We start from the raw sequence: 24,416 nt of genomic DNA on the forward strand, positions 1-24,416 counted from the left end.
AAACGGTAAGAAATCCAAAGCTAAGGTGTGCTCGCTGTATTTTGAGTTTGGAGATCATGCTATTGGGTCACCAGCCATTGAAGTGTACTTAATGATTGGAAAGGTGGAGGAGTGCCGTCTTCTTCCGCATCCAGTTGCTCCGCCTTGCAGGATGGAGTAACATACTGTAGGTTTTTTGCTCTGGCACAGCATCAAAGTGGGAGACGAGCCACCATAGCTGATGCCATCAACAGACGTTGCTCTTTGGATGTGGGAAGATTTAAATGAGTAGTTTGTGTTTGCAAAGGTCCCTTTGTGACATTCTTCACAGGGGGATCTTTACACCGAAGAAAAAAAAAAAAAAAGAGCTATTTATACCTGCTACATCTGATCACTTGTCCACATTGATATCGATTCAGTTGTTGGGCTGATTTCTAAATTATTGTCATTATAATATTATCAAATGACAAACAATCAGTTCTGGCACACCTTTTTGGATCGCCATGCCTTCCTTGAAATTATCCGTCTTAACATTCCATAGGTCAGTGATTGGACATTGTGATAACATTGGATCAGAACAAATAGGACAGCGTGTGTGTGTGTGTGTGTGGGCGTAATAATCAGCTTATCTGGTTGCGGTACAAGCTGGCTGCTTTGCTGTGAATTAATTTGATCATAGCATGTTTTGGAGACTGTCTTTCTGTGCTGGCCTCCGCCAGTGCATCACAGAAATGTGAGTGAGCTAGTCATCAGGAGAAGGAAGAAAAATGTGGCTGATCCTTTTTACTCTTTACGTCATTGCTGATTTTTTTTCTTTCAACAAAATAATTAATTTAAGAATTTAATTTTTTACCGCATCACATTTGTGAATAATGTGTCACGTTATTGTATGCCTGACATGTGGCTGGGCCAATTGCTCTTTGGTCTGACCTATGGAATGTCCTCATTATTCATTTATCATCTGCCACATTCCATTAACCTTTTGGTAATGACTGCAAAATATGATTGAATATTTTGGTGAGCATTTTATTGAAAGCTCTGTGTTATGTTTATATGGTGTTGAGGTTTTAATGTAGTTCATGACGTGTTTCCTATCAGCAGGGTTTTCAGCTTCTTCGAACATTTATAGAAAGATTAGTTTATAGGCTGAGTTTAAAATCCAAATTTCTGTGTAGTCCTATCAATTGTATGTGAGGTCAGGGTAATCTAGAGCAGTGATTTACAGCCAGGGGTTTGCAAGGACGTCGGAGGGGGTACGTGGAAACATTTAGTATTTTATTTCCGAGATGAAAAGCAAATATTCTCAGTCGTTTTATTAGCCCATCAATGAAATGGTATGTGTGCACAACAACTTGTAGTATTCATAATTAAAGGTTAATTGTCAGTATGACTGCATGCTTTTTAATAATATTGCAAACATAAAATGATAAAGAAATAAGATATTCATCTTGTTCTTCGTACGCGTATTTATTGTAAATAAGGTAGTGCAGCTTTACCAGTGTTAGTTTCCTGACAAGGGCGCTCAAGAAAATAATTTGTATAGCAGTGTGTGAATATGGCATTATGTGACACAAAAAAGCTCACTTTTCATTATATTCATGGTCTTGAGTTTTCTTTTTTTACAATGACTTAGCGTAGTTATTGACAATGGCCGTTCATATTTATACATATTACATTGCAGGTGCCACAACTGAACTCCATCAATAACGCTGTGTAGTATATGCAGAGGTTTTGGCAACAGGGACTTCCAACTTTTGGTCCAGAGATGAAACCCGACTTGAGAGGATTTTCTCGACCGTATGTATCTTAGCCACAATTCACAGAGCTCAGCAATCTTTTAGAATGATCGATTGTTGGAATAGCGCACCGCTTTGTATTTGTTGCGTAGGGAGTCAATCCAAAAAGAAATAAATATGCTACCACAAACTACCACAAACATGCACAGTTCACTTTGTCAAATTGGTTTCATCCAGCCATCAGCCACGATTAAAGCTTGCCGAGGTGGAGTTTAGTGCTCTGTGAGGGGAGGATGGAGATTACCCAGTGAACTTAATGGCCATCTGCAGAATCTTGGCCTGAGAATCCAACTGGGGATGCGTAATCTTGTCTGTGTGTGGGCAGCAGTGCAGCAATGGGCTCTCAACATTTGCTTGGCTGTACAAGCAATCGTCAACAGTTCGCAGTGGACCTTCTGTCAGACGAATGGTTACAGCAGCAGAAAGAATAAATGAAATGATTAAATGCTAATATTTCCCCGTCATATGATCTCCTTCATGTCATCTCGTTAATCATTTCATCATGCCCGAGTACTACACAGGTAAATACGTAGAACCAACCAGTGTATATAACCCCCCTATGTCTTTGTAGCAGTCTGCTGTGGCAAAGTGAGTCACTGTAGTTTCCTTTATGAAGCCAAAGTCTCACCTGACATCTTGGTGTTGATTCAATGAGATTATCAGATTTGCAGTCCTCTCTCTGGAGATCTCCCATACACACTCTGTTCTTTCAAATTAGTGCTCTGTTCCAACTTCATCTTCCCACGTTTGTATTATTTGTTCGCAGTTGCTCTCTTTTGCTACCTTCCTTTTCATTGTTCCCTATTGTCAAGGCCTTTTATAGCATTGGTAAAGTTCCGCTTCATCCTACATGATGGCTATCTGCATTTCACACTGCTCGTGTTCTTTTGCCTCCTCTGCATATGCGCTGTGCCGTTGAAGTGTGATAGAGTCATAACACATCAGTAGGCTGGTTGTGGCTCTATGAGGTCACACCCCGCTGATAGTGGCAGTGGGTATATCGAAAGAAAAGGAGCAAAGGAGACAAAGAATATACAAGGATACTCATCTCCCTGCTGCTGCTGCTGCTGCAGGATGTTTAATATGCTCTAGTCCTGTACTTGTACGGATTGCTGCATAGCTTGACAGTAAATCCTGCCTGCAACGCATTTTTCATTTCTCTGTTGACTGCATTTGCACCGTCACTTTTGTCCTGATTTTCTTCTTTTTTTTTAAAAGTTACATTACATTATTACGTTACACTACATTATTGAGACTTAATTAGACATGGCATTTTTTTGTCTTGTGTTTTTGATAGTCAAAGGTGTAGCTATAAAAATATAATATATCAAAGTTTCATTCCGACTGCACATTCATACTTGGCATAAAAATATCCAATTACACGTTCAGATGACGATGCTTGAAGTTTGGTTAATTTTTGTTTTCATGTTTGTTTTAATGAAGTCACAAATGTAGATTTTTACTCAAGGCAACAAGATGCCGCTGATTAATTTTTGAGTGCTTGTGTCTTCCTGTACATCTCTGAATTGCTCAGTCCTCAATATGTGCAACACACACACACACACACACACGCATATGCACGCACACACACACACACACACACACGCACACGCACACTGACAGTGAAGCATTAGTAGAGTGTTAGCATCTATGGCTGCACACCCAGTCCTAAGCTGCAGGGGGTTATGTAACATACTCTGCCATTTCAAATGATCTCAAACCACAAGTGAGTGTTGACTGTTGTGGACTTGACTGCTGTGTCTGGCCTAGCGCTGTATCCTGCATAGTCAGCAGTTAGGCGTGACTAAAGACTGAGTGGAGCTGGCGAGGGGTATTAGTGAGTAACAGTGGGGAATTCTCCATTGAAGACCCTGTTGACAGAGCGCCAGCTCGGCATTCGTGGCCCCTCTGCTATCCTCCGTAATGGTCTCATGCTTCAAAACATCTCAGCAGAATTGTAATATGCAAGGATTCGCCCTCAGTGTCATAATTATAGTGGAAGTTAAAATTTTAAAACCCACCCTGGAATAAGCCGATCAGTATCTGTGTTTGAGAGCTTCATTACAGTGTATCTGTTGTTATCACAAAATTACCCCCAGTGGAAATAAATGGCATTCAAAATACACCCCCAAAAAATCAGCCGGGGCAGGATTACCCCACCCCCCCTCCCTTTTTAATACACTATGCATATTGAACACAACAGAAGATGAAAGAGACAGGCAAAGTGTGTGTAATGAGGTTCCCCCTGCTTGCCTGTGATTATGTACCGAGCTTTCTCACCTCCTGAAGATCAGAAGAAGCTAATGTTGAGATGGGGAAGCCCTCCTGACTTCATTAGTTATTGCTAGAATTATATATCGTATCCAAACCTCATTTTGAGAAAATGTTGCTGGGCATTCGATTCTGAGTAGCGATTCAGAAGCAACAGAGGCATTTTTCTCATTGTCCTCTGCAAACATTTGGCATCTGTCACGCAACTCTGAAACAAATTTACCCTTCATGAAAACCCCCCCCCAAAAAAACACTCAAAACAAAATTACATTTCAACTTCACATTTAAGTCGCAGTGATAGCACCGCTAAATATGTACTGAAAATGTATATGTCATATGTACGTACATACATACAATGGCTTGCAAAAGTATCCCCCCCCTTGGACCTTTTGACCTTTTGCCATATTTCAGGATTCACAAATAAAAATACAAAAATGTAATTATTTTTCGTTAAGAATCAACATCAAGTGGGACACGGTCACAAAGTGCAACAAAATGTTTGTCGTGGAAATAAAAATGTGCCTCTCAGATACTAAATACACTGTGTAAAGGAATACTGTACACTCTTAGTGTCTACCATATTTGCATTAGCGCCAGCTTGATCCAGTTTAAGGAGATGGTCTTCCTCATCCATCTTCATCCGCTGTGCAGCAAACGCCTCCTCACTTACGCAGGAGCTCATTACTCACAATGGCAGCCATTTGAATCTTTCATCAGAGAGAATTTTAATTGGGCTCTTGCAAATGTGTTCGGAACAATCGTGTCTCCAAAAGCTTGAGTGCTGTGTGTTTATGGACGCAATTGTGAATACGAGATTCATTGTGCACATTGGTATTGATGATGATGCCGTCTAGTTGTGGAGACTGTTCACATTGGAAACCAGGCCGCATGGGAGACGACAAGCTGTCGGTCTGGGGAGACACTATGTAATTCTCCGTCATTTAGTTTCAATATAATGGCGCCTTGTCGTGTACACATGGGTACGTTTTGATTAGATTGTGTTGTTTAGCTGTTTATAATCCCCCTGAGTTGTAGGAACATCTGTCGGCAAAATAATCGTAATTTGCATTTAAGTTCAAGTTCGATATAATTCAGTTTTTCATTCTCTTCTTCCCAAGCTTTAATCCTTAAAAGTCCCTCAAAATGAGCTGTGGTTGCCCTATAACTTTATTGCCTTACATTGTACAAATCTCAGTCATCTAAATGGGGGAAAAAACCAGAAAAAAAAGCCGAGTCCATGTGTGTATGGCTGTGCTTACGTGTATAGAGTTATGATTAATGATGAAAACTATCCATTATTTTTGTTGCGTAAAGGGAAATGACTATGAATTATAGAACATTAAAGGGTTGAACCTCATGAATCCTCCTCGCCCTTGTGCTCCCTGTTTTATTGAATGTAGCTGGCACAGAGGAGGAACAAACAGATGCAGGGCCTTTCATTGAAGTGTGTTTGATTCTGCAAGTGCCCATGTGTGTGTGTGTGTGTGTGTGTGTGTGTGTGTGTGTGTGTGTGTGTGTGTGTGTGTGTGTGTGTGTGTGTGTGTGTGTGTGTGTGTGTGTGTGTGTGTGCGTGTTGCTGTGGCCTCCTTACAGCAGGAATGAGCACTCAGTCATATTTGATGGAAACATCACATTTTCTTGCAGACCACTCCAGAGAAAAGCATATGGTGCTGACACATCCGAGCAAGTCATCCTCCATATGAAAGTGAGATAGATTTATGTTGTGGAAAGAGGTGAAAGACATTTCACTTAAGATCACGCCATCACGTGATGAAATGAACTCACCAGGAGATTTTAGGTGTCGTCTCGCTTTCTGACTTCATATCTGGTAACGGGATGCAGTATACATCAGGCCGAGGTGCAGAGCCTTTAAAGATATTCACACAAAAGAAACAAAAAGAAAACGTGCAGAGTTTTCATTTTATATTCTATTATTTATTTGTTAGTATTTAACATTGCCCTCACTTCCCATTCTCTCCGGAAGCTTCTGTTATAGACCCAAGCCCTCTGATGTTTTCATCTCTTTACTTCTAGGAGACCGAGATCAGCGCCAAGAGAAAGGAGTGTGAAGCGCTTGAGGCAGAGGTGAAGAAAAAAAATCAAACATGTCAGACTTTGGTAAGTGAAGAAAGCACCCCAGCCTCAGAGTATAAGGATGCAGGCGGAAAATGATTCCGGGCTTTAAAATACCCTCTGATGAAATGAGTTTCACTGTCTTCTAATGATAGCCTGATTCTTAGGTGGTGATGACAGAATGTGACAAACGGTAGCAATTAAATCAAAGTGTGTGATGCTACGATGCAGATGAGCTGTATGTGTAAGTGCTGGTCTCTGCGTTTTTTCTGTTGTCGTTTGTGTTTATTAAATACAATGCAATACTTGTTATTGATAGCATAACAATCGTGTATGCTGTCATATTTTAAATGATATGTCTTAACGGACATGGTGTCAGCAAAAATGTTCTTCAGACTCAGTGGCGCCTCGAGACGTTTTCTCCGGTTAGATGCTACAGGAAAATAATTTTGCAGATTTTGTGATAAGTAGGAAACGCTATATTTTCTCATAATATATTTGTTAGAATTGTTTTATTGGACTGGATACCAACTGTTGATTTTGATATTACACAGCTTAGTTAGTTGGATGCTTTTTATTGAGAGGAGTGTTACTGTGAATAATGTTTTCTTTCCACCACATCATAATAAACAACATAATGTGATCTTGGGGCTTTCGCCTCTGCAGTTACGTCAATCCCATGTGGCAGATAGATAGATAGAAAAGATTTTTCTGTTATTATTATTTTATATTACACAGTGGATAAAGTGGATTTGGCTCAGACATTTTATGTTCCAGTTTAAGAGAGAAGGTGACTAACTGCTGCTTTAATGCTTCAAAAGTGGATCTTAAAGTTTGGTCCCAACAGTCTCATGGTTCCTGATTGAATTCACTGCCGTTGTTTACGTTGATACAGTATAAGTCCACATTCGGTGCCCATGCCCAAAAGTTAATTTTGTTGAAGATGAAGAAGCAGGAGAAGCATAGAGCTGGGGGGATATTTAGCACAGATTTAAATAACACTTTATGAATTCATCCCCTCATATTGTCAAGGCCGTCTTCTTTTGATGAGCTCTCTTTGTATGTGGTTCTCTATCACTCCATTAGCAGTATTTTCCTTCCAGCACTTCTGTCACATTCTCAGCCCACAGCTGCACTTCCCCTCCTGCCCATTGTCAGCCCACCGAGGACACACGGAACGCGCTCCCTCCCCAAAGGACAAAGTGTCCCCAAATGGCATGCAGAAATGGCAGGTTGTTTGCCAGTACAGCACTTATCTCCTCCTACACTGAGCTTTTGAGTAGCAGCGCACAAACACACAGCAGAGCAGTGAAGATGACTGAAAGCGCTTCGACTTGACAGTAAAGTCACATCCTGTTTTGTGCAAACCAAAGTTTGCCCCGACTTATTCTTCTTTTGTCACCCTCTCTAAACACTTTCTTCGAGTGGTGCAGACATCCACAATCAATCACAACAATTTGCTGAGAAAACAATGGGAATGCTAGAAATACAGCAACAGTTCAGCGCAACAGCAAAAAATGGTTTTTTTTTACTCAGCTTGCTCAGATAAAACACGTGTTTTTTTAATTACATTACAACTCAAAGACAGTATTACTGTAATCTAGCAAATATATAACATTACATGTATGTCCAACATTATCAGAAGGCAGGGTGTGCAAATGGAGCTAAATGCCAAACAATTATGTGTACCAGTACCACCTTCAATAATTTGCTCTCAATTAAATTGTTGATTGCTTTGTAAATTAATCAAAATATTTTAAGAAAAACTTTTTAATTTCTGTCCCTGCATTAAAAAGACTGGACTTTATTTTAAACTAATTAATTGTGATTCAGTTATTGGTTTGGTCTGTAATGTGTCAGAAAAATGTCCAAAATATTGATCATCGTTTTCCAGTCAAATCAAATATTTTATTCAATCTGCTGACGAGGACTACAGAAATTGGATGATATTTATTGATGTGGACAATTAAAAAAAAGTAGCTTAATGATGAATCCGTTATTATAAGTCATCTCTGATCAATTTGATGAATTAATTCATTACTTCAGTCGCACCTCTGCTTTACTCCATTTGTAGGTCTTTGAGAATACTTGGTTCTTTTAAGGTCTGCTACAGATCTTGAAATGAGGACGTTCTGCTTGTGAGAGTTTATGCAACATTTTGCGACATTTCTTTCAAAACGAGATGAAAAGATAAATAAATAGATAAATTCCTTGATGGAATGTGTAGCTATACTCTGAGCGCTGTTGAAATCCGTAGATCTCAGAAGTGTTAAGTATTCCACCAGTTTTTTTAGAGGACTTGCTTGTCTGTTCTAACAAGTTAATGTTCACGTCACTCGACAGTCAACGCAGGCGTTGCCATCTGGTACCTTCACCCTCGTGGTGCAGCTCTAGTCCATCAGCCGAACACGTCTCAGCTCTTACCATAGCAACGTTGCAAGTGACACTTGAATATGTACTGCGCTAATCAAATATCAATAGAGGCAAACGGCAGAAAGTCAACAAGTCGAGGGAGTGCAGCGCTCCTCTGTGCTGTCGCCTTGCGCTCGCTATCTGGTGGCCTGCCGGCTTGTTCCTCTTTCCTTCGACAGCGACGAGGTGTTTGCACAACACAACGCCTTCTGTCAAAAGTGTGATTGGCAACGCTTTTTATATAAGCCTCATGGCATGCATTTTCACAGATGACACTTTATGATTGATCATATTCAACAATGCTTGCCTAACAGACAGACTCCCTCGGTCAAGGCAATGGATAAAATGGGGTCGTTTTTATGTGTGTAGGTGAGGCGGCTGCATTTAGTGAGGGAGAGAGAAGAGAACAGAGTGTTTGCTTTATTGGTGTGTTAAATGGCACCACTGAGTCATCCGTCAGTCTGGTTGACATTAAGTACACATCTGTGGTCCACCAAGCTGAGTCAGGCCATGTCTAGACATAACCCACACTTCCATAAACAATAAGGAGCAACTCCACCAATACACTAATTGCGTCGCATTTATTATTCAAGTCATTACACGGACTAATATAGATGACACAAATGTTTTTGTCGTACATCCCAGAAGATTCGTTCAATGCATTTGCTATTTTGACAGATAACGCAGGAATTGCTCCCTCAAAATGTGTATTTTTGGAAGATTACAATGTGTAACTGTCAAAGCTTTGGGGGGCAAAGCAACTGCAAGAACGCTTACATTTTATGGTCTTTGTTATCGGTGTTGTATTTTTGGTAAATTTGCTGTGAAAATTGTTTGTCTGAAGCTCTGGTGGCCGAGCTTGCAATCTACAGCGTGCTGCCTCTAATTGAGGGATCAATGGCTATGAAGGGATAAGGCAATCTAATTTGGGTTTTGAAGCTATAAAAGGCTAAATTAACGGAGGCTGAGTCCAAATTCAGGCTTCTTTAATTCATGGAAAAGCAGATCCTCGATGTCAGTATATACATAATACACTGAGCGTTTGAGAAGCAAAAGAAAGCTGAAGATTTTTTTTTTCTTTTTTACTTTTAATATCAAGATCATGTATGACACGTTATGTATGGGGGGGATCTGGGGGCAATAGCTCCGTGGAAAATTTGTGTAGCACCTCCAGCATTTTTTGGGGAGATTCTAAATCACAAATATAAATGATTTTCTCAAACCCCCAATGTATCTGTCAAGTCCCCATTTAAAACCCCAGAGGCGTTCTTGATATGACTCCACCTTTCTTGGCTTTTGGCTTATTTTAAAATGATGATTTGTATTGTACAAGGCAGCAGTTAACAATAATAAATGGCATGGAGAACAATAGCCAAAATTAAACAACTGTGTGTTTGTGCATGAGGATGTTTTCCGCAGGCGAGGAGGTGCCTACGGGCATAATCTTGGCTAATTCCCATCCCTGACGTAACTTTCAGAGCATATTAAACATTCTTACAATAATACAATTAAGAATACTACAAGAAAACACTGAGCACTCTATAAAGATGTGGTGGCCTAAACCCAATTTTTCTTCTGCCTTTTTATGCGTAGGAGAATGAGCTTCATGAGTTTTTCCAGGAGAACACACACTTAAGCCTCCAGTTTTTCAGCGGCAGTCATAAATCATCCGAATATGAGAGGGTAAGAGCCGACAACCAAGTTGCACACTTTGCTGTCATATCTGATTTTAAATGAGCAGCCGATGTTGAACTTGCACACATAAAAGTGAGAGTCTGCCAGTTTGGGTAGTGTCTTCACAACCGCCTAAAAAGCAGTCAAGTGTAATATTTTAAAGAAGCAATCCATTTTGAACAAAAGAACAGTAAGAATTCAACATCAGTTTGCTTAAGTGGATTGTGGAAGATTTTGGTATAATTTTCAGAATTTTGTGTAAATCTGCCTAGCTAAATATCAGTTTATACGAGTGGTTTCCAAATGTTTTCATTTTTCTAGCAACGTGTCTGGTGTGGGACGCAAACAAATCCTCTGATTATATATAAAGAAAACCAAAAACATTCACCCCTCTTTCTTCCCGATGACCTTAAAAGGCTTTTACAGTGAGTACACAAAATTCAGCTACTAAATCAACAAAAACGCTCAGTCTCCATGGGCAGTAAGGCAATTACATGAAGGAGTTTATTGGCAGATAGTTGCTGTTGGGGTTGCAAAAGAGTGGGATGCTGGTTATTGATGTCCTCTCAGGACTGTGGGGCGGCTCTCGACGCAACTGTCTCTGAATTGTTATCATCGAGGCTGATTATGAGAAAAGCACATGGCGAGCCTTGATTCCACACAAGTGCTGTGATTCCTATGAACTTCTGAATAGAGCAAGACACCAAGCAAAGAGCACCTGTCCTGGGACTGGATTACAACATGTTGGTACTTAAACAGTTTCTCCACACATGGTTCGGAAGATGACCTTGTTAAGTTCACAAATGACACATTTGTATGATTGTTTCAGGTTGATTGTTGTACTGTCCCTGGCTTTTGTTTGTGATTTACTTTCCCACGAGGACTTATTAGGAATTTGTGTCTGCTCTGAAAATGACTGCACAACCCTTGGTACTTATTGGGGATCTCAAGAGTCCCATGTTTCTGTAAAACCATTTATAGAGAGGTTGTGTTCAAGTGTCTGGGTTAAAATGTTTTTTCCATCTTGAAATATGTTGGATGGCATTTCGGAACTAATGTTGACATATAGTATCTCCCCCATGCCTTTTTTTTTAGAATACTTCTGCATTATGATCTATTATTAAAAATAATCTGTGACAGATTTTCATTTTTGTATTTGTTCTCGCTTTGTTTTGTGTACACAGGTGAAGTCTGAGTATGCCCGACTCAAAGATACGCTTGGTGCTGTGACGAAGGAGAGAGATTTAGCCCTGTGGGAGAGAAACCAGCTCCGAGGCAAACTGGAGAACCTAGAGCAGGTGCTCAAGGTGAGAAAAGAAGCTTCATGGCTACGAGAATATCTTCTTTGGGTTCCCAATTCAAGAGAATGCAACGTTTTGCCAGCACAACTCCCTAATGTGCCATACACGTCCTTCTGGCCATCTAACGTCCCTGACATGTCTGTTGCCTGCGAGTGTCGTTCTGGAAGGTCTGAAAGTGAAAGAGTAGAAGCTAGGACTTTCTCCCCTCTATTCCATGCTTTCCCCATCCCCCTCTTCCCACTTGCCTCTCCCCCGCTAGAATGAACACAGCTACGTCTTTCCGGGAAGCAGAGTTGTTCATCTCGTTCTGAATACTTCTTCATTAGTGGGATGCGTGCGGACATGAATGCTCACCTGGCAATTCGACCACAACTGTGTGGAATGTGATTGATGCATGAGGCGGCGTGCAATAGTAAGACTGGGTCACCCCCCCATGATGATCATATCACCGACACACACATTATCCTTGAGCTTCACGCGTGCGTCATTGACTTCTTTCACTTGACAGTGTCACATACGTTCACTCGACGGGGCATATGAATGGATGACAGGTGTATTGAACTCCGGCGGCACGGTGGCGCACTGGTTTGAATTTGGAATTTGCTCACCTTTTTTCATGTAACCTACTGATAATGCAAATTAGAGTGGAAGAAATGAAGCATTGTGTTACCAAAAGGGGGAAGCAAACTTGGCTTGATGTGTATCCATGTCTTTGTCCTCATCCATATGTCCCTTGGTGCAAATATTGATCTTATTAGTGCTGCTGATGACTTGGTATAGACTACTGTCACATAGCGATTGCTGTGATAAATATTGTGAACGCTGAGAGATGAGCTTTCTCGGCCCGACAGTGTACCACACCACGGATCGATTGCGAGTGGGTCACAGGGCCAGCTGCACAGGTCAGCTATACGTTCAACTCTGGGGCACCGTCAAGCAAAGTCTCTGTGCGAATGCTAAGAGATAAGCATTTGCACTAAAGCTGTTGTAATTAAACAGCTGCTTCTCTTTGCTCTCCTGCTCAATAACAGTATCATGGAGTCCAACTCAGGCTGAGTGAGCTCTTACTTTTCTCAGCTCACACGCTGAAGAGTTCCGGTTACATAATATTGGACTTATTTTACAGAATGCGACGAAGCGCACGATCACAGCCAGAAAAGCCGTAGCGTCACCTCAAAACGATTACTCTGATGTCATCCGTCTTGCAGGCTGATATGCTGTCATGTATCAAGCGACATTATCATCGTCCTTAATGATTTTCGTTTGGCTCGTTCTGGCTCGGAAACAACATCTCTCAGAATTCACACATAATTGATGAGGGAACTGCAGTTTGTAGTCTACGTTGCGCTCATCCTACAGGGTGTCAATTAGGTCAGGGCACTGTTAACCAGCGAGAGCACGTGTAACACTTGGATTGAGTGGAAACGAAGAGTGAAGACCGGGGATGCACTTTGCATTGGCTCTTAATAGCACTAACATTAGCCGTCTTTATGCCCTCCCACACAATCCCTCTCCCTCCCTGGTTCTCCAACCTCTCATCCCCTGCGGACAGCATATGCGTGAGGCTGCGGAGCGGAGGCAGCAGCTCGAGTTGGAGCATGAGCAGGCCTTGGCTGTACTCAATGCAAAGCAGCAGGAGATTGACCTGCTTCAGAAGGTAAGAGAAGTCAGGTTGTTCCAAGGTAAAAGCTGCAGACATCTTGACGGCTGTTCTCGTTTGCTCAGTCAGTGTCAGTGATGAGATTCAACAAGCCTTTTTTGCTAGAGCTGAGGTTGTGATACGTTACAATAAAAGTGAAAGTCAACTGAAAGAGTCCTCTCACCAGGCATCTTTCCAACAATTTGTCATCCCTGGCACGACTGTCCGCTGAGCCCCCCCCATCCCTCAGCTCTCTCTTCCCTACCTAATCTTTTCTGTAACATTTCACGAGCACTCTTGTCTGTCACAAGCCAATCGTGCACTGCAATTGGAAAGTAGTTATGACACCTTTTAGAGGCCTGCTTAGACCAAAGTGCTCGCTAGCCAAGGCAGTTTCGGTACTTAGCCGTTTTTCTGGGGTTTTTTTTTTTTCCGCACTGGAGCTGACTTTAATGTCAAAGCGAGTGGAGCAAAGGCTGAGATTGTTGATAGTGTGATCGTGATAAGAATTGTCACCGGTTCTGTCTGCACAGCTCAGTGTTGTTGCTGTAGTGTCGTGCTGACTTCACAGTCAGCCACTTGCAGGCGGCGTTTTCTCTCATTAGCAGAAGCTCATTACTGCCTTATCTGCCTTCAGACGCTCTGCATTCTCTTAAATTAATTGCCTGCAAAATAGATTCATGAAAGTGTTAAGTCAACATATGCTGTCATATTTTCTCTCAACAGATGTTCCCAGTTCTTTAAAGAAATTCTTTTTTTTTCTACCGTCACAGTTTTAAATCATCTCATGGTTTGTAAATACCCTAATTATCATCAACTTAAATATGCGAGCACACCACCGACAACACAATTGCGTTATTGTCAGCCATTATTTTAGTTGATTAAGGCTTTAATGGCCAGAACAGGTTTACTCATTTGCTCTTGTTAACATTACAGAAGAATAAGAAATTACAGCTAAATTGCTTGTCATGGCTGACATCTGGAGTCCACTGTATAATTGCAGAACACGTTTTTTTTTTTTTTGGGGGGGGGGGTCTCAGATACGTGGAGTGAAGTAAAGCACGGCAGAATTAAATCTCCTAGTTCAGTTATATGAAGACCAACCTGCCTTTAGCAAAGTACATTAAAAATGTGCATGAGTAAGTGCTGTCAGGCACTTCATTGTTATTTTCAGCCGAGTGGTGCTTGAATGCAAAGTGTCAACCATGCTCCAAAAACTGAACAGTCTTCAGTCTGTTTTACTTGAAGTTTAGTTTGTTTTCCCCTTGGCAATGCTGTGTTTGTGCAATTGTGAAGACAGTAAATGAATTGAAGTTCTGATTCAATCAAATTGTTGGTATACGGTCGCAAACGTCCTGGGTACTGTTTGCTTTTGGCAACAAAGCAAACTGACTTGGATCCATTCCACATGGCAAATGAAACAATAATGCTGTGGCACAATAGTGATGGGAGCACAGTACAGTTGAAACAGATAAAACAGTTGACTTAACTAGCATGTCATCAGAACTTTTTGAGCTTGAACAGGCTGAAGGAAGATAACTTGTGGCAACCCATTAATGCTTTTTGCAAATCATTTTCAAGAAATGTCCAAATTTTAAAGTCATGAATGAAAAACAATGTTGCTGTTGTTTTCTGGTTATTTGCTCTCGTTACTGCCATCAGTAACACTTTAATGGTTCACTTGACAGGCAGCATGGGTTTACTTTAGGGATGCACTAAAGATCCAGCCACCAAAAACTGCATTTTTTGGAACTTTTGAAACAGTAACAACATGGCTGAAACGGGATGTTGTGATGACACAAGCACGTGCCGATGGCCCACTGAACTGAGCGAAGGTGGTGAACCTTCATTGTGTATCACTGCTTAATCTAATCAGAACCTCTAAAACAAATGTGGCATTCTTATATAGATAGAAAAAAAAAGGGATTTTTGTGGTTTATTCTTGGAATAAAAATGATGTTATTATATTTTGTAACTATTGCTAACATTACGGCCGGTGATTGAATGTACATTAGGACTTGCGATCATTGCCTAGACTTGAATCCATTTAAAAGAAAACATACTTTATTTTGTGAATATTGCAAGAGTCAAATCCAAATTATTTCGCCAGGAACGGTGAAAGTAAATAATGAATTTGTAGTCATTTTATCACTCAACACCAGTAGAAAAGAAATTCCAATCATGCTGACCTGATCTGAAACACTGTATCTTTTATTTCCAGGCTCAGGTTGAGGCTAAAAAGGAACATGAGGGTGCTGTCCATCTTTTAGAGGTGAGCTTCTGGACTGAGGGGCGGGGCTTTATGTAGTTGACATATATTCTCGCATACTCTGTGAAGTCATTACAATGGTTGGTCAATTGCTCATACACAGATAGTCATGCTGTGCTCACTGTTTTTCTAAAGTTTAGGTTAATGTTCTTGTTGGGTTTCTATTAATATGTGCATGAGTGATTTCTTTTCTCTCTTTTGTTTTTCTTTTTACTGTGTCGCTGTTGATGCTTAGAACCACTTGGACAGCATGCAGGTATTTCAGAATTGTTTTTATTGCTGTGTTGGATATTTTAACATATTTTCTTGCATCCGTGAAGGCATATCAGTTTATTCTTTGTTCGTACAAATGGAGGAACAGCTAATTACGAAATGAATGTGCAATCCAACACATCAACACATATATTGGTTATATTTAGGAGGATTTTGGTTTTGTGTGCTTCCTCTCCTTGGGTCTTGCTGTCCACCCACCTCGTGTTTCTCCTGGCTATCAAAGAAAACTCACACACAAGCCTCTGGAATATGACTGACAGTATAAACAAGACTTCTCTTTGCATTGATCATAGAGAAATATTCATCCTATAATCCTTAATATTTGATGAAAAGATTCGACAAATCAAACTTTCATAGCCTGCATAAAGTAAAAAGGTGGTTGGCTGACGTCAGTGACCTCACATGCAGCAACATTGGGCACACCGACACAGTCGAATGAGATCCAATAGAAGAGCTATGCATGAAACAAGAGGCATTAACGTAGTGAATATGTACTGATCTGCACTGCATCGTTCTGTCAGCTTTATCCTTTTTTGTTGTTGTTGTTGTTGCTGAATTGATGTAAGCATTACAGCATCTTTGTACAAAATGAAGACTGTAATTTGATTTCATGGATCTTATCAGATTCATATGGTGTATCTAATGAAGTGCCTAAAAGTAAAAGCCCAAGATCCCAATCCTTCGTTGTGTAGTGGCAATCAATATATATAATCAATGATCGTTGCATGTGTTGTTAGTGATTATTGACCACAAATGCACACAGCTGCATGTCGATGTAAACTACTTATCTTTCCAGTTCATACATAACAGCATGGAACTAGTGTGGTAGCATCACCGTATGGGCAACAACAAAAGCATCCATAGTGGTTAAAATGGCATTCAAAGCACATTTCCTTTTTTATTTTATTTTTTTGCTTTCACATTGTGAGGTCAAATATTGTGCAAGCCAGGAAATAAGACTTCAGCACCTAAAATTGTGGTTCTGTTTGCCTGTATGTTGTGTGATTTAAAATGACGAATCCACCTTTTTCCATATACTGTATGCACGTTCGACTCAAAAGTTGTTAATTTATGAACGGTCGTGATGTGTGCATCACCATTTTGCTTTCATCTATCAATAATTGTCCATATTCTTTGTGTAGACAGCATGGTTAACACCCATTGCCTATTGCAGCTTTTGTGGCTCAGTGTACAAACAATGACAACGTGTACATTTCATAACTTTTTGTTTGTTTGTTTTTCCCATCCTACTGCTACCTCTGCCTCTTCCCCATTCTCATACCTGTCCCCTTTGCCCTCATCACCATCAGGCCAAAGTGCGTGAGCTAGAGGAGAAATGTCGGAATCAGAGCGAGCAGTTCAACCTGCTGTCCAAAGAGCTGGAGAAGTTTCGTCTGCAGGCGGGCTTTGACATCCTCAGCACTGAATCTTTGACAGTGTGTGAATCTCCCGCCTCTCCCAACAAATCCCTGTCCCAGCTCCTAAATGGATTGGCAGCCCCCATAGGCAAAGGTGATCATTATTATGATCTTTACAGTAAGAAAATGAATCCCGTCATGCTCTGCAAATATATCAATGTCATCTAAATGCCTTACAGTATCCGCTTGACTGGAATCGACCATAATTTATTGCACAGTTCACTACCTGAGATGGAGTTATTAGTTGTTGCTGTCTTGATTTCAGCGCCAATGTTCGGATATGAGACGTGATGACGTGCTTTGTTTGATCCACAGGCGGTGAGACTCCGACAAGCAGAACTTTGATATCGGAGTTCATTCGTCCATTGCAGACTGGCGGAGACAAACCGGAGCTCCTCTCTGTCAAGCCAACATTCCTTACTCGCAGTCGGGGCAGCAGCTCAGCAAGGACGCTTCTCTCTGAGGTTTTTGAGTGTCTTCTGTATTATCCAGTTGCGTAAATGTAGGAGAGGAACAACATGTAAGAGTTGAATGCAATTCCAGCACTGTACAAGCCAGGTCCCTTAACGTATCCTGGCAATGTCTGTGAGGTAAACAGGCATTTCCACAGTTCTAGTTTCTATATTTTGGAAGTGTTTGGCCTTTACAGTTATTTGTTTTATTACTTCATAACCCACTGACTGATATATTGGATCAATTTGAGAATGTCTTTGAAAGAACTGCATTTTCTTTCTCTAGATGGACAAAGAGCTCGGTTCCACCACCAGATCTAAACCGCGGTTTACAGGGAAGGTCCGTCTGTGTATTGCTCGCTACAGGTATGTTTAAAAAGGAAAAGAAAATATTCAGAGACTTTGAAGGGAACAATAGGGCATAATCAAGAATGCCAATTACAAAAGCAAAAAATAGGAACCTAATTAAAAGCCAAACAAAAAAAGAGCCAGATACTCAACTGCCAGTTAGGTGAATGTGGATGTCAGTATAAGTCACTTTGAGGGCCGCAACTGGTGGAAAATGACCATTTACAAACACTTGCTAAGTTTACACTATGTACCCGATGGCCACGGCACTGAAACTTTGGGAACTGTGGTATTTTGGCCATTTTTTCCTCCATTTTCAAATCTTGGTATCAAAGGCACACTACATTTCGGTCCCCGATTTCCCATGGATGTCTGTACAGTAGATTTCCGATCGGCCCATCACATTCTGATGGGGTCCCTCAACCTTCTCACTTTGTGATCGAGGTCTGACATGTTTTTCATATTCCTTCAAGGGACTTGACAGATGAAACATTGACGCCGGATATCATATTTATTACCACAGCAGACTTGAGTGAAGCTCCCTTATACCCCTTTACAGACCACGAGGGTCTTGTCAGATTGTAGTTGAATGAAGCATGGCATGATGAAACGTGGCAAAATTGGACAAAACATGCACTAAGCACGGGACAAAGTGATAAATACATCTGCTCCCCAAGAGACTACGGACCACCTCAGAACATTATTAGGCTCTATTATGTACTGTCAGATTTTGTTTTGTTGACCCCATTTTATTACGGTCGACTAGGTTTCATATGCGCATTGTGACTGCCATGGGCATTTTTTCAACAGTCTGGCCAGGTCCATGGCAATCACAGATTGCCTGTCACATTGTCAAATAACCCCCCCGCCCCCCACCTCATGTTGTATCCTTTCCATTTTTTTCCTCAGTGGCCTGAAATGTGATTGCCATGTCTGCCAGGATACATTATGATTGTAATGTTACTATTCCCATTAATTAGACCTGGTCAAAATATAGGACCGGTAGTTCCTCTTTTTCATCAACGATGATGTCTTTGCCAATAATTGTGTGTGTTTATTCTTTTTCCATCAATTAACCTTTTTGTGTGAAATATAATTGTTGTTCTTGTGGTAAATCCATTTATAGTATGTGAAACAGGTTAAGACTGTTGATGACTATTTTGTGCTTTTGTGCTAGTTATAATCCTTATGATGGGCCAAATGAGAATCCAGAAGCAGAGCTCCCCCTGGTGGCAGGAAAGTACCTCTACGTTTACGGAACAATGGATGAGGATGGCTTTTATGAAGGTCTGGTGCCTCATATAGTTTATTCTGTCTGAATCGTACCCAGAATTGCCAACTGTCTCTTTCCCAATTTGGATTTTAGGAGAGCTCCTAGATGGCCAACGGGGGCTCGTCCCCTCCAATTTTGTGGATTTTATACAGGAGGAGAAAACCTCTGTTCAAGACTCAGTAGCTAAAGAACCTGGCAACCTCAACCACAGTAGCCTGGGACCTCAGAGACTCGGGGTCAGCAGGGGTATCACTGCAGGTCTAAGCAGCCTGCTGTCCGACAGTAAACAAGGCTGTCCAAACGACAGTAGCAACAGCAGCAGCAGCCTCGGTGTGGACCTCCTGGGCTCCTCCAGCAATGGGACGGGAACCTTAGATGTCAATATTGATGAGGTCGGTGAAAACATTGTGCCTTATCCTCGCCGCATTAACCTGATTAAACAACTGGCCAAGAGTATCATCATTGGCTGGGACCCCCCTGTGATTCCCCCCGGCCGGGGGTCCATTAGTGGTTACAATGTCTTGGTGGACAAAGAGATTCGCATGAGTGTCCCTTACGGAGGCAGGACTAAGTCCCTTATTGAGAAACTTAATCTGGCAACCAACACCTACCGGATCTCCGTGCAGAGCATTACTGAGCGTGGCTTGTCAGACGAGCTCCGGTGCACGCTGCTGGTGGGAAAAGATGTGGTGGTGGCACCTTATTACCTGCGGGTGGACAACATCACGCAGGGCTCAGCTGAGCTCTCATGGATGCCCAGCAACAGCAACTACAGCCACACCCTCTTCCTCAATGGCGCAGAGTATGACATGATAAAGCCCGGGGGATATAAATACCAATTCTTCAACCTGAAGCCCATGACGGTTTACAAAGTGAAGGTTGTGGCACAGACGCACCAGGTGCCTTGGCAGCTTCCAACGGAGCAGAGGGACAAGAGGGAAATCTCTGTGGAGTTCTGCACTCAACATGCAGGTGAGCCTGCACATGAATTCACTCTAAACCATCCAGTGCATTCAGGATGCCAAACTAAGTGTTCATTCATCATTAACACAAATAGCACTAAAACAAGTTGGAATGATAGTTTGACTCATACTACCTTTTTTTGTTGCTGTTCTTGTAATCCTACTGTGCGCGTTGCTTGAGAAGCAAAGGAAAAAACAGTTTGGCTCAAAAGGATTCCATTTCACTAAAACGAAGGTCTTTTAAAGCTGGCTCATTAGAATAACATAAGATATTCTCCTGTGTAGACCTAGATTGTTTACTTTGATGGTTTCTGACCACTATTACCTGTAAATGTGCAAGTCTCCACAAAATTTTAGAATGTGAGCTTGTAGATGCTTTTCTAGTTATAAATGCACTTTGCTTGCGTCAATCTGATGCACGGACCCCAGCGAGTCTATTTTTGGTCCCGCAACGTCAAGCACGGCATGGGTGCCGACCACACTGATTTTTATGCAAATGAGGGATGCTGCTATGATTGGCCGGGACTCTGATATGTTTCATCCCACAGCGACACAAACGGCTTGTTATGCCCTATTCTACCTGTGCAAAGTCTCGGTAAATATCAAAAGAAAGAGTGCATAGTTGGATTGCGCTTTGTGCTAGACTTGCGTTGGGCACAAATATAGGGTCCATTGTCTAACACAGTCATTGTATGGTGCTTTGTCCTGGTCTACTGTCGTAGGGCTCCGCCGCTACTCGCCTGAGCTGGATGAAACTGCTCCGTCTTGTTTTGACCAAGGTGGATGATGGTTGCACATAATCTCCTTTGTCATGAGAGAAAAATGCAAAATTGAAAGGAGTTTTGCCAGGTGCTTTGACTTGACTCCTTCTTGTGGCTAGATCTAGTTCAGCCCTTCATTTAGAAGCTCCAAAAGAGCATTGCATTGTATGTCGCAATGGTTTTTGTTTCTATTTTGTGTTTAGGTCTATGTTTGCTTTTCAGGTTTGAAAAAAATAATCTAGGAAAATCTGTGATCGTAATTCGTCTCAGGTTTGACAAATCGCATTACACATATAGAATTAGTTGATTTGCATAAATTTCTCTCAGACTGTGCAAAATTTTGCACAATTGCCTGACATAATCTTGGATGTGCCCAGTTAGCAGATCTACTTTCACTATACATACTGTGCGTGCTAATGTAAATATAATTGGTTTTGTCAATGTGTGTCCTGCTTTTGGCTGACGACCAGTCCAGGTTTCTCTGGGCCAAAGTCAGCTGTGAAAGGCTCGAGCTCACCTGCGGCCCTGATGACAAGTGAAATAGAAAATTGATGGATAGTTTTTCATTATTTTTCATTGGACCCACTGTTCAACACTCTACGGCACATGAAAGCGGGCAATTGTGACAATTAGAATCAGATGAATGTATTCGGGAATGTGTGTGTGTGTGTGTGTGTGTGTGTGTGTGTGTGTGTGTGTGTGTGTGTGTGTGTGTGTGTGTGTGTGTGTGTGTGTGTGTGTGTGTGTGTGTGTGTGCGTGCGGTTTGGGTCTTGGCAATGTAAGCAGAGAAAGGAAGCACTGTAATTGATTGAAAATCAGAATGCTGCACAGAAATGGCAAGATGATGAATGGAGAAGGGGGCACCATAAGAGGCGTCACGCTGTGCTATTCCTCTTGGCATCTGATCGGAAAACCTGATGAGTTCATTACATTATCCATCCATTGAAGAATTTAATTAGAGATGATTATAAGAGTCTCCTGTGCACTGGACGATGTCTGAGCGAACTGTGTAGACTTTCAAACTCAACGTGTCTTCCTCAAACAGTTTTTGTATTCATTTTTGCACTTTCAAAAACGGACCAAGTGCAGCCTCGAGTTTCTTGTCATAAATTCAGTGTCTGCAGCTGGGATTAATGAAAGTAACAACTGCCCAAAATAATTCACTTACTGCTTCCAGAGAAACTATTTGTTCTGACAAGAAATTTAAATATCACAAGTTGAAATAGAGTCGTAGCTTAGACTATAGCTGCCTGTCTAAGACTATGTTTTTTCTGAGTGGAAATGTGTTGGCACTGGTATAGCTTCATACAGACAAGCATTGCTAAGTGCATCTAATTACTGTGTGCAGCTTGCTCCTTAATGCACGCAGCACTGACAAACTGTGAAAATAATTGTGTTCCCTTGTCTTATTGTTAAAACAACATTATACAATAACTGGCTGATTGCTGAATTCTAGTAAACGTAGTTCACTCAAGCACATTTTTCAGAAATCAGAATCAAAGTGATCGTTCTCCTCCGTATTCGTTTTTTTATGTTTTGATTGCCCTCGACTAAAGCTTCGTGTCGTAAACATTGCCAATACAATAGATCTGTATACGCAAGCCAGCTACAACAATGTGACAACCTGAACATAAAGTGATCCAATACAACTTCCAGCTCAAATGTAATAGTATTTTTTGATAAATAGAAAGGTATACTTTTGACAAGATTTTTACGACCATGGTTTTAATTTTGAGGTGTCAAATTGTCTGCATTCTACAGGCAGCTGTTTAAAATATTTTATATTATTCTTACACATATCTAAACAAGAGAACATGGAGTGCATTCAGCACACAGGTGTCAAACTCAAGGGCTGGGGGCCAGATCCGGCCCGCCACATCATTTTATATGGCCCACGAAGACAAATTGTGCATCAAATTCGTGTCATTACTAGAATTGCAAATTGTCTTCACTTTTAATAATATCTTTTTTTTAGATATTTGACTAGTTTTTACTCGTCTGATTTGAAAACGAGTTATTTGTCAGTTTGTTTTGTAGTTTTTAGTGTACATAATCTGAGGTGCTCATACATTTATTTGGATTGACAGTCATAATGGCCCTCCGAAAGAACCTATGACTACAATGCGACCCGTGAAAAAAAAGGAGTTTGACACCCCTGATTTAGCACATTATACATTTGCAAAGCCAGATTCACCAACGCGTTGTTGCAGTGTACCAATTCACAACTGCTGTTAGTTTAAAAGATGTTTTACTTTAACCTCCAGGTGTTTCGTGATCCGGCCAACATTAAACTGGATATTTTTTCTTTGGTCCTATTCATTATAGCTTATCGCAGTGTTAGTTCTTCTCTCAGGTTTGGTGTCAATTTTTAAACTCCCTTTCCATCTGTTATCATTCCACCCACGGCTTAGTCAGGTCATCATTTCATTTATTCCAAATGTATACTAAGCAGTGTTGTCAGAAAAAAAGAATCCTACAGTGAAAAACTTTAAAATATTTTATCAAGGAGTCTTGTGAATAATGATGTAATTGAAATTGTATAAATATGTAACATTTATGTGGCAAAATATAGTATTGTCACAGCAATTATGGCTCATAATTAAATACAAGATACTTGTACATGTCGGAAAAAAAATAAATCACTAACGGTGGCACTGTGGGTTTCACATCAGTTCAACTCATCAGAGGAGTGGGTAAAACAAGTTCGTTCTAACTTTCAAGACTATTTATCTTCCTGTTTGTGGTCCACAGGGCCTCCGCTCCCTCCACAGGAGGTTCAGGTCCAATGTGGTCAGACACCCGGGGTTCTGCAGGTGAGATGGAAGCCACCGCCACTGACTACAGCTGGTACTTCCAACGGTGCCAGTGTCATTGGATATGCTGTATGCACAAAGGGAGAAAAGGTACTAGGTTGTTTTAATACTTCTGTAGCAATGTGAATGGTTTAGTAATGTTCTTTTGCCCCCTTCTGGAGGAAGGGAATAATGTTAATATCCAAGCAAGATAAAATCGTTTGAACGTCAGCATGTTCATCAAGTGACCGCCTACCTGCTCCCCTGCAGATTAAATTCATGATGTCATGATGACTGAATACAAATATATAGTTTCAGTATCCCCCCCCCGTTCCAAAAATTCATCATTTAAAACAGGGTTTATGAAATTCAAATACGACTCCCCAAACTTTTGTGTTATCATTATTGGATATCATAACATAAAATTTACAGGTGAACTGGTCAATGTACATATCAAATTCAGCTTCACAAATTTTCAACTCAACATTATTTATAAAGCATTCTAAAAACCACAGTTGCATACAAAGTGCAGTGCTTAAAATAAAAATCAGCCATGACAAAAAACAAACCATTAAAAGAATGAATTCATGACATAAAAACACAAAAACAACGTGGAGTTTCACGCTGAGTCAAAACACCAATAAAAAGAGTGGCCTAACATAAACCACATTCACTGCCAGCCATTTTAAAGCATTTTGATATTTTCGAGAACTGTGGGATAT

General features: G+C 41.0%; 1 protein-coding gene across 1 annotated transcript in view; it reads left to right on the forward strand.

Moving 5' to 3' along the window:
- The window catches only part of rimbp2b (RIMS binding protein 2b), a 65,134-nt gene that overhangs the window by 25,348 nt on the left and 15,370 nt on the right, over positions 1–24,416 (forward strand). Inside the window, exons 3-14 of the mRNA XM_085910200.1 lie at positions 6,081–6,164; positions 10,125–10,214; positions 11,390–11,512; positions 13,059–13,163; positions 15,367–15,417; positions 15,650–15,670; positions 16,998–17,199; positions 17,421–17,569; positions 17,844–17,923; positions 19,083–19,192; positions 19,272–20,150; positions 23,654–23,805. Of these exons, the coding sequence (XP_085766326.1) occupies positions 6,081–6,164; positions 10,125–10,214; positions 11,390–11,512; positions 13,059–13,163; positions 15,367–15,417; positions 15,650–15,670; positions 16,998–17,199; positions 17,421–17,569; positions 17,844–17,923; positions 19,083–19,192; positions 19,272–20,150; positions 23,654–23,805 (2,046 nt within the window). The remainder of the gene's footprint in view (positions 1–6,080; positions 6,165–10,124; positions 10,215–11,389; positions 11,513–13,058; positions 13,164–15,366; positions 15,418–15,649; positions 15,671–16,997; positions 17,200–17,420; positions 17,570–17,843; positions 17,924–19,082; positions 19,193–19,271; positions 20,151–23,653; positions 23,806–24,416) is intronic.

Source organism: Syngnathus leptorhynchus, chromosome 4, assembly GCF_054491065.1.
Source record: "Syngnathus leptorhynchus isolate UIUO chromosome 4, UIUO_Slep, whole genome shotgun sequence".
In the NCBI taxonomy this organism is placed as follows: domain Eukaryota; kingdom Metazoa; phylum Chordata; class Actinopteri; order Syngnathiformes; family Syngnathidae; genus Syngnathus; species Syngnathus leptorhynchus.